This window comes from Peromyscus leucopus, chromosome 5 (genome assembly GCF_004664715.2).
Source record: "Peromyscus leucopus breed LL Stock chromosome 5, UCI_PerLeu_2.1, whole genome shotgun sequence".
Taxonomy (NCBI): domain Eukaryota; kingdom Metazoa; phylum Chordata; class Mammalia; order Rodentia; family Cricetidae; genus Peromyscus; species Peromyscus leucopus.
In genome coordinates, this window is record NC_051067.1 from 66363833 (window position 1) to 66375217 (window position 11385).

Consider the following 11385-nt stretch of genomic DNA (forward strand, 5'->3'; position numbering starts at 1 on the left):
GTAGAAGTCAATGCTCCTCCTGAACACAGAGCAGTCTGGGTTTCTTCACACCACCATTAGGAGCTGTGTATTTATATTTTCTTAGATTTACCTTTTCCATCTATAAAATGAAGATGTGTATATTATATATATTTTATTAAATGCCTATGTTATAGTTTGAATAAAAAGTGTTTCCCCAAAGGGCTCATGTGTTGAAGTCTTGATCACTAGCTGTTGAAGCCATTGGAAAGTAACAGAGTCTGCAGGGGAACAGCTTTATTCATCGTCTGTTGATGAGTTTACAGCTGAATGGACTGACAGAAAGTGGTACCTGATTAGAAGAAATAGGTTGCTGGGGCATCTCCTAATGGATTTATCTTGTCCTTACACCCATTATTGTTCTCTCTCTGCTTCATTATATGATGATAGTCAGACAAAAACAACAATGTGAAATGAATCAACTTATAAAGAATTTGGACCAGCCAAATCATAATGGCGAACGTCTTTAATCCCAGCACTCGGGAGGCAGAGGTAGGCAGATCTCTGTGAGTTCAAGGCCAGATTGGCCTACATAGTGAGTTCCAGTACAGCCAGAGCTACATAATGAGACACTGTCTCAAAAATAAAATTTAAAAGAAGAAGAAAAAGAAGAGAAGGAAGAAGAGGAAGCAGAAGAGAAGGAAAGAAACAAAGAAAGGAAGGGAGAGAGAGGAAGAAAGAAAGAAAGAGAGAGAGAAGGAGGAAGGGAGGACGGAAGGAAGGAAGGAAAGAAGGAAGGAAGGAAGGGAGGGAGGGAGGGAGGGAGGGAGGAGGGAGGGAGGGAGGGAGGAAGGAAGGAAGGAAGGAAGGAAGGAAGGAAGGAAGGAAGGAAGGAAGGAAGGAAGGAAGGAAGGAAGAAGAAAGAATCTGGGTCATAGTCATGGAAGTAGAGTCTGAGATCAGGAAGATGTATTACCTCGAAACTCCTCTGTTGGGAATACAGAATGCTATGGTGGGAGCACTTAGCAAGACAAAGATCTTCAACTCATGGCCAAGCGAGAAAGAGAGTAAGAAGGGACTGACATCCAAATACACCCCTGTCAAGGGCATCACCCAGTGACTGGAAGACCTCCTGTTGTGTTCTACTTCTCTAGGGTTCTGCCTGCTAATAGTGCCACGAGCTGGGGGCCAAGCTCTAACGCATGAGCCTTTGATAGGCATGCCCTCAAACCAAACCATAGCATAGTTTATATGAATTAAGGTAGGGAAGGGTGTGGGAGCAGCCAGCATGGGTGATAGATCAACCAGCCATCTTGTCTGACCTGGTGAAAGAAGATGCCTATGTGCCCTTTAGCAGCGAGAAGGAGCCCAGAGAGATGTGAGGCTCATGGGAAGAAAGGAAGCACTAGTCAGGACCAAGGTTGTTCCTTCTCCTCCCTTGAGTATGTTAGTCATTCTGTCTAAAATGATTGGAAAGGCTTCATCTTATTACCTTTTATACTTACCATATTAATTATACCCCTACCTAGGAATTAAAACACTCTACAAGCTAATCTTTTTTGTCCTTCTGGAGTTTTCCCTTCCTTACCCACATATTCCCATTTGATTCCCATTTTTTCACACACAGTTTCAGGGTAGTGTGGGAGAGGATACAAATACCAAGCTTTAAAATGACATATACTATACATATATTCAGTCCATATAGGTTTTCCATTAAGTGGAAAAAAAAAGTGGTAATGAGACAAGTTGTGGATTGTGATGGCTAAGAGCATGGCTTCCAAACTTTGAAATGAGTTTAGCACAGTACCTTAATACCACTTTCCCAGTTCACCAATGAGATCAAGAACTGTAGGATTGTGGGAAACATTAAATGAGATGATAAAACAGCACAACTGCTGAGGAGTACACACGGGGGGGGGGGGGAGATTCATGTACATGTGTGTTCATGCATGTGGAGGCCAGAAGTCAGTCCTGGCTGTTGTTCCCCAGGGGCTGCTTGCCTTGCGTTCTGAAACAGGTCTCTCACTGGGGCTTGGGACTTGCCAGTTAGACGAGACTGGCTGGATGGCAAGCTTCAGGCATCTGCCTCCATCCACTTCCTCAGCACAGAGATTCCCAGCGTCTGCCACAGTGCATGGATTTTGATGTGGTGCCTGGAATCAGTCCCGGGTTCTCATGTCTGCTCAGCAAGCCCTTTCCCAGCTTGAGCTACCCCGCCCCCACCCAGCCCCTGGTGTTTACTTTCAATTGGAACTAAGACTGAAGATTTTCCTGTGGCTTTATACCTACTATATTTTTGTTGTTGTTGTTGTTGCCTTAATACATTACTTAAAATGCAGAAAACTTTGTTTGGGGGCATTGGGCCAAAAGAAGAAAGGAAAAAATATTAGGAACAGAAACAAGAGTCTAATCTGACCTGTCAATGCCTCCTTCCTCCTCTGGCTTCCCATCTGACCTGTCAATGCTTCCATCCTCCTCTGGCTTCCCATCTGACCTGTTAATGCCTGCATCCTCCTCTGGCTTCCCCGTCTGACCTGTCAATGCCTGCATCCTCCTCTGCCTTCCCATCTGACCTGTCAATGCCTCCTTCCTCCTCTGGCTTCCCCATCTGACCTATCAATGCTTCCATCCTCCTCTGGCTTCCCATCTGACCTGTCAATGCCTACATCCTCCTCTGGCTTCCCCATCCAGTAACTTGTGCATATTGGGTAATTAACAATTCAAATTTGACTCAAAAAAGAAAATACTAAGCTTAATCTCTTCTCCCTCGTGTTATTTTAATTGTGTATATTTTGTTTCTAAGCATGGTTCTTTGGGAAAAACAGAATATGTTTACTACATAAAAACACATATCCTTTTAGCTTAGTAAATTTGGAAGCAAAAGTTTGTCTCCATGGTAAGAAGATGGGGAAGGAGTAGTATTAATAGACCTTAGCACAGTGGTGACTTGAGTCTTAAAGAATAAAGGAAGGCCTCCTTAGCCTCCCCTCCTAAAACAGTACCATGAGCTCTAAGTTGTGTTAAACTGGTGAAAGAGAAAGTCAGCAGCTTTATTCTGACAGCTCAGAGTGAGGCAGTGGCCAGCTCCCCGGAAGCATGGGAAGCAGCACCTCTTGCCCCACAGCACAGGGAAGCTTCATTGATCCTCCATTGTTTGGGAGAAAAGCTTTGAAAATACTTCTGATTGCTTAGTAGCAGAATCATAGACATATAGTCATGCTCTAATCCTTGGAGCCTAAAATTGCAAAGTGGTAGAACATCAGTGCGCATAAGAACCCACAAGGTAAGGAGAAGCCGGTCTTTTTGTTTCTTCTCCAGGCTAATTTTGGGCCCCAAGTAATCACTTCCTCTCTCTCGGCTTTTTCTCTAGCCCTTCATGCCGTGTCTGATGGAGCTCCTCTCCCTATATTATTTTCCACTCTGTATTCTGGCAGGATCTATTTATTCCTTCCTATTTCTCTGTGTGATTGAATGTCTATAAAGTTATTTGGGGGTAATATAATGCATTCCTTTTTAGCTGTTATAATCTAAATTTCTTGAGATATCTTTTGCTCTGTCCTCTGTTGCCCTGTCTGTATTTTCTTATTTCCATTCACTTGCATGACTGTATTCTAAAATAGAGAGATTTTTAATATACCTATTAATTTGACAAGATATTGACATAATAAATTTTAAGAACATACATATGTGTGTGTATATATATACACATATTTATGCTATATGTACATGTTCATATGAGTATGTGCATGTATGGACATGCATATATGGAGGCCAAGGTTGATGATGAATGTTTTCCTTAATGACTCTCCACCTCATTTTTGAGACATGGTTTTTTATTGGAACTGGACCTCATCAATTCAGGTAGGCAGACTGGCCACTGAGATCCCGTAATCTACTGTTCCTCCTTCCCTCCCCACCCTGCTTCCCCCCTTTTCTGGGGTTATAAATACACTGCATCTGCACTTGGCCTTTGATGTTACGGAGGATCTGAACCCAGGTCCTCATGTTTCTGTTTCAAGCACTTCACAGACAGATTCCTCTCCCCAGCCCCTAAACATATTAATTTTATGGATATCGCCCCTTTGAAAACTGTTGGAATAATACTTATGTAGGCTTTGGAATTAATTTCAGAACCATTTCTTAAGAAAAATCACACCACTGCCACCATGCAGCAAGAGCTTCCTGTTTCAGCCAGACTGGCATTACTAACCTAACTGGTTTGGTGAGAACTGATACCAAATACCTTTGACAGCTTTCATAGCTCGTGGTGGTTCTACAGGATGAAAATACTTGCTAGTAAAGATTTTTAGAAGAATGTGGGACATATCTTAAAAGCCATTCTGAAGGAGAGTTATAATATTCTGCTTAAATAATAGCAGAAAAATTGATGTAAGGACTAATTCTTAAGGACTTTATAATGGTAACTTCATTTTTTAGTTAGATCTCCATATTTCTGTTAATGAATTGAACTTAGTTTAATTAAACTTGAACATAATAAGGGCCATAGTTTTTATGACATTTATTTTACATTTGTGTGTGGGCATGTTCATCCCATGGAGTAGAGTTCAGAGGGCTCCTTGAGGCAATCCGTTCTTCCCTTATACCATGTGCATCCTAAGGATTGAACTCAGGTCATCAAGTTTGGTAGCTAGTGCTTACGATACCCATCTGGAGTCATCTCCAGTCCTTAAAATATATATATATATATATATATATATATATATATATATATATATATATTCCCGCAGGATACATATAGAGAATATGCTTTCAATAACAGCAATAGCAATATGTCTGTCTTGTTGTCTCTAGGTCTATATTTAATAAGAAGGAGCTGCTTGAGTTTGCTCAACTTGGCTGCTACTTGGAATATGATCTCTTTGGTACGGAGCTCCTTAATTACCAGCTCAGCCCAGCTATCGATATGCCTGATGATAACAAAAGAATTAGAAGGTAAATATGCTGGAGGCTCTAATCACATTCTCTTCTGCCAGCCCTTTTGGCTTGTCATATCTGGGTGAGTATTAGCAAAGATTTGGAAAATAGTAAGCAGGCTGAAGCAGCATTGGCAGAGAAAAATATATCTGAGCTGTTCCAGGGAGAAAATCTCTATATATTATTTCAAGAAGAAAAATGAGTCATAGGAAGTAGGCTAAAGCTATCAGAGCCTTAGAAGTTCAGTGCAGATGGACAGCTGACAAGAAACAGGTAATACCCTACCTTGCCATAACAAGGAGAGAATGAAAGCCATCTCCATCTTTTACCCTTAGTGGAATCAGTTCTTCCTTCTTCCTCAGGTTGATCTCACTAAAGCCAAGATTTTCTGCAACTATCATTTAAAATGTTTTATTAGATGTATCATTAAGGTGGTGGTTACAACTTAAATGATAAAGTGCCACATGTAAACACCATACATCACAACTTCCCAACACTGCCTACTGTGTGTTGAAGTAAATCATGACAGCATTCATTCCTTGATGGAGTCAAAGAGGGCTATGTTGTTTGGTGTGGGTTACAGGGTGACATGAAGATTGAAGATTAAATGAACTAAGACAGGGAATTGGAGAGGAGAAATACATCTGAGATTGTACATCTGATTGACAAAGAAGACTTTAGTTTAGGAGTGTCTAAGTATTGTTATCCCTAAAATAATAACTAACATCAGAGTGTGAAGTGCATGCAGAGTGGGTATCTGGACTGAGACAGACAAGTAGACATAATTAGTTAATGAGATTGCTCAAATCTTTGGAATACATAAGATCATGGAGAGGAGAAAGAGGACAGAGACCTGGGGACACAGATATTGAATAAATGGAGTCAGTAACAGCCTCTTAGGGACAGGTAAGTAGAGATGTCTGCAAGCTGATACCGTCAGAGGTAAGGTAATGGATCTCAGTGAGAAGGCATGCTTTAAGCCAAGGACTTGAACACGTACACTATGCAGCAGATATCAAGAAGGATCAAGGCTGAAGGATAGCAACTGGATTGCAAATTAGGAGACTCTGGTAGTCAGGAAGTATGGTAGTCAGTAGAGGGCTTGAGAAGTGAGTGGGAGCTAAGCAAGGGGGTGGAGAATGTGAAGGTTACTCTTGGCAAAACTGTAGTAGTAGAGAGGAAGAGGGAGGTGGGCTGATGCTAGAAGACAACAGGTGACCCAGGGGAATGTTTTTCAACGTTAAACAGTTTATTAAGCTAAGATCAGAAATTGGGGGGTACAGAGACAAGGAGAATGGGTCCAAGAAAGAAAGGTAATCCTAAGAGATTAATACACAATTTATATAAAATATAGTATGCAGAGTTTTTGTATGAACATCTGGTACCACATATGGAAATATTCAATGAATGTTCACACAAAATATCTGAAAAGGTAAGAAGTATAGATCTGGCTGCCAAAGGAGACAAATGGGTGCAATCTGGGGAATGAGTAGAACACTATTTGAGAGACCATTTCTCCTTGGCATTGGGAAAGCAGGAGGCAAACTACAATGTTCATGCAGATAAATGTCTTAGCAAGAAGATCCAGAACTGAGGCCAAAGCCCTTTGTGTTCTCCAGTCTTCCTGTGAGGCAGCCATGATTGTCTCCTGAGAAAGCAGGGGCAGATTAAAGGCAAGGTCTTGTGGAGAACAAGGAAGAATAGGAGTGAATGGCTGCTGGGTTGAATACATGATTCTGAGACCCACTCAAGGCTGGAAATCATGGCTGCAGGACTCTGTGTTGGCACTGGTACACAGGGTTTACTGATTGTTTTCCCAAAGGATGTTGTAATATTTATAATAGTGTTAGTGAAGCATTGTGGGTAGAAGCACTAAGTGTGCACACATAAAGAAATTTTGTTTAAAACCCCATAGGATTGGGATTTTTATCAGAAAGATGCAGTTGATAGCCAGGGGAACAGAGGAAGGGTTGAAATGACGGGTGGAGGTAAGTACATGAAAAAATGTGTACAGATTTAGAAATAACATAACAGGACATTGAATCTAGAGACTTTAAAGAAGTGGGTGAGTATATACAGTAACTGAGCAGGGTGAGTGGAAACAGACCAAAGACGATGAATAACCAGCATGGGAAACTGAAGATTAAGATTTCAGAGAGAGAGGTCCTGTGGTAACAAGGACCAAAGTATAGGTTTTCAGTAGAAAACTGTTGAAATAGGAGTGTGCAAACAATAACTGAGAAATAATGTCCAAAAGTGAGACAGGTATCAATAGTTGACCATGCATACAGTAGGACTATCCCAAGCTCATGTTCAACAAACTGGTTGCTCCCTCAGGAAGGTGACCTTTCTATCTCTGTGCTTTCCTAGGCTAAATGTACTGCATTTGTCTATAGTGACCCAGTAACTGTGAAATATGCTTTCGTTCCGGTGCCATTAGGTAGAGAGAGCTAGCTGATACCTTTTGCATTAGTTGTGTGAAATGAAGACTGTTCCACACGAGTAAAGTACTTCCTCCTCCCTGACCAATGAAGCCGTCTTTTTGGTTTTGATCCTTGAACTAGTTCTTTGGCACACAAATTCATTGCCTCATTGTGTTCCTTTTGTGTATGCCTGTGTAGTATGCATGCGTCTTTGAGGCAAAGGGTGCACATGAAAGAGTATGTGAAGGTCAGAGGTTAATGATGAGTGTTTTCCTCATAGCTCTCCACCGTATGTACTGAAGCAGGTCTCTTGCTGATCCCAAAGTTTGCTGAGTCAGCTTATCTACCTAGCCAGTGTGGTCCATGGATCCCATGACTCCCCCTTCCAAGTCTGGCATTACAACTGGGCCATCATATCTGCCCACCTTTTTTTATGTGGGAGTTGAAGATCTGAATTCTGATCTTCACTCTGATAGCAAGTGCTTAACCTTCTGAGACATCTCTCCAGACTCTATTGGTTCTTATCATTTATTTTGTTTGGTGATTTTAATTTTTCTGGTCAGGAACACCATTAATATGGACAAACAGGTTTCTTTAAAGCTGTATCAGTTTGTGCCATACTCAGAGGTAAAGCTTCTTTGTCCACAGACTTGGATTTTAAAATAATGTGCTATAGTAAGTTATCACCTTTCATTATCTCAAGATAAGACAAAACAAAAGATGGAGCTAAAGAGATGGCCCAGCAGTTAACAGTACTTCTGTTGGAGAGGGCTGGAGTTTGGGTCCCAGCACCCATTTCAGGGCCTTACAACCACCTATCACTATAGTTCCAAGGGATCTGATGCCCTCTTTTGGACTCCACAGGCACCTGCATGCATATGGTGTGCCTAAACACACACACACACACACACACACACACACACACACACACACACACACACTTCTTTTTCGAGTAGGTCTTCAATAACTTTCATGATGAATGTCTTCAATATATTTTAAATTCAGTTTGGAATGAGAAGTTTCCACTCTGGATCTGTTTCTTCTTCCTAAAGCTCTTTGGCCAGTGGGGTGTGTCTTTGCATCCCTGTGCCTTCGGTGAGGTTCCCAGGCCTTCTGGAACAGGAGGGGAGGAGTGGTAACGGTGGAATATGATAATGGAAAAATGGCTGATGGCTTCCCAATTAACCCTTCTTAACTACTTTGGGCTCTAATTAATTCAAGAACAAAAACAAGTGATTTTGATTATCTCTTGTGCCAATGTAAGCATTCTTTATGTATTAAACATTGAATAATGTGTATATGTGTGATTGTGAAAAATATCTCTATATGCTGTATGTATGCTTATATATTTCTTGCTTATTTGTCCTTAAATCAATATCATGCATTTGTTCATCCGCTCATCTAGTGATAATAACTGAATGACCTCTGGGGTTGTATGCATTCCCGACTCCCACTGTCCCCATGTGCTGAGCACTTGCTTTACATCATTCATGACAGCCTTTTCTCAGCCATGGGAATCTGCAGTTCCCCCAGTGCAGGCATGAAGACACACGCTTCTGCCTACCTCTGGTTCTCAGAACCAGAAATTCTGTGTCTATAACACCTGTTTTCAATCTTCTGCTCCGTTTCTCAAATCTTATTATATCTCTGCCTTTTCACACTTTGTAGTCTCTCTCTAATATTTGTTTGCAAAACATGGACTCATTTGTATTGCTATAATTACTGTGATTTTTTGTCTTCTTGTCTGTAGTGGTTCCTCCCTTCTGGCAGCCTCTCTGTAACTCCTGTTCTTCTTCATGGTGCCATACCATCAGAGATGAACTCTCCAAGTAGGCATGTCAAGGCACATTCCAATCCTGGTCAGCATAGGATTGTGTTTCTGGAACCAGAATATGATCATGCTCAAGAGATAACACAACTCTGGAGCCTTGACTTCACTGTGATTTCTAAGTGTCCCCTCCTACTCTGAAAATGAATTTATTCATAGTTTAGCCAAAATAGGGAGAGAATGATTCCAAGTCTCCTTTTCTGGAGTGGTATTACAATTTTGTAGGGGTCTCATTTTTAATTACAAGCATTTAGTCCATCATATTCTCTCCTGCGACTTCCCAGTTGAAGAACTTTGTGTTTCCAGGTGGGATACAGGTATATTATAGGAATTTTTCTGTATATAGGTCATTGGAGTAATGACACATCAAAATTCTCAGAGAAATACCACTCTACCACTGAGCTACAGCCTCAGCTTGAAGAGGAATGGCCCAGCTTTTCTTTTGATGTTTTGGGGAAAACAAAACAAAACTCTGAAATAGCCCAGGTGGGCGACCCTGGAGTGGTCCGAAGCCAAAGGTAAACCTGAAGTCCCGCTCCAGCTTCTCCAGCTTCAACCTCTAGGTGGGATTACATTACAGACCTGTGTGCCTCCACTGCACCTTTTTAGACAGTGCTAGAGGTTGAGCCCAGAGCCCGTGACACGCTAGGCCTAAGCTCTGCCTGCTTTTCTGAGCTACATCTGCAACAGGAAATATAGTTCTCAGAGAGTAAGGAAATAGGCAAAACCTGAGAACTGCTCAGAAAAATCAGTCAGGCAGCAAGAGCACCCCAAAAGCCCCCCTTACTGTGACATTCCCTTCTGATCAGTGTCGTCCTCCTCAGGCTCAGCACTGCACATGTATTCAAACTTTTCCCTTTGTATGGTAAATGATCATATAACTCTCTTAGCTAACCACCCTGGACTACAGTTTCTTCAAAAAATAACTGCAGATCAGGACTTCAGGGCCAATTTTAACAAGGCAAATAACCTTAGTGACATAAATGAGGTTCCAGGTGCCATGCCACTGTAAGACAGGCGTGGTGTCCATGTGTGCCTGCTAAATGCTGGCTTCTTTACCCAGCACCCAGATTGGCTCTTTTCTGTGGCACTTAACATTCCTTTGGCCTTCAGATAGGTCTAGTATTCAATTGTAACTTATTTTAAAGGTCCTCAGAGGGCAGGCTTTTGTGCCTTGGATTTTTGTGTGCAGTATCCCACGACTACCACAGTAATTATTAAATAGGACTCATGCCTGAGAATACCAAGAAATGCTCCTATCTATCTACTAAAACAAAAGAAGACTTTTCCAAGAGCGTGATCCATCCACCTCCATCCATTGGTACTCTTGATACTTACAAGACTGTACAAGAAGCCCAAAGGAAAGCCATTGTTTGCAAGTTGCACCTCTGTCATCAATGGCCCATGGTGGTCAGGGACAGACAGTGTCCAGAGTGCAGACACACACAGATGGTGGCTGTCAGGGGCTGACGCATGCTGCAGATTACAGCTCTTAACTAGGCAAAGAGGATTACATTTTTTTTTTTTTTTACAGCCAGGAAGCTGTCTTTTAGTCAACTGACTATGGATTTAAAGGAACAGCTTGCTATGTTAGCAGCCTTGTTGACAAGGAAGATATACTAAAAACTTTTGGTCAGTTTCATCTGCTGCTCAGAGACTACTACTAAGTCAAAATTCCTATAGACTTCAGAGGAACAGATGGCTCGGATACAGAGAACTTGGCCAACCCATCTTCATTGACTGTATAACCACATAGCATGGACCTTGCACTTGAAAAATCAGCTTATTTTACTCTAAGTATTTTATTCATATGAAGAATCCTTTTGTTTCTATATTTTAATCACAAACACCCACTAACTTTAAAGAAAGAGAGAGAATGGTATTTCAAAATTGAGTCTTAGACAAGCATTTTAGAGAGGAGAGCCAAATATAAAATTATTCAGTGAACTGCTATTGTGGCCATTCATTCAGATGGCCTAACCACTGTAAGCTCTCTTTAGTGAAGCATTGCCAGGCACTGTCAGAAATATCACTGGTTAGAAATGTCTGTGTGTGCAGAATAAGGATCTCATTCAGATGAGCGTGCAGTAACACCTGCATCCTCACCACAGTGTGCGTTTAGAATCTCCTGGTACATATGCCACAGCGAGATGCAGAATCTTTACAAGCACAGTATGTTCAGGAGTGAAAGGTAACATCTAAAAGGTGAGGCTGGTGGCCTGTAATGAGTTAACGTTTTCT

At 41.5% G+C, this 11385-nt stretch overlaps 1 protein-coding gene across 4 annotated transcripts in view; it reads left to right on the plus strand.

Annotated features, from left to right (window-relative positions):
• The window catches only part of Pter (phosphotriesterase related), a 65170-nt gene that overhangs the window by 52397 nt on the left and 1388 nt on the right, over positions 1–11385 (plus strand). For 2 of the 4 annotated variants that reach the window (XM_028870521.2, XM_028870520.2), the window contains exon 4: positions 4771–4911. The exons of 1 other annotated variant lie outside the window; for it this stretch is intronic. In XM_028870521.2, the coding sequence (XP_028726354.1) occupies positions 4771–4911 (141 nt within the window). Of the gene's footprint in view, positions 1–4770; positions 4912–10678 lie in introns of all 4 variants that reach the window. One more of the 4 variants, XM_028870524.2, reaches the window with a different exon arrangement.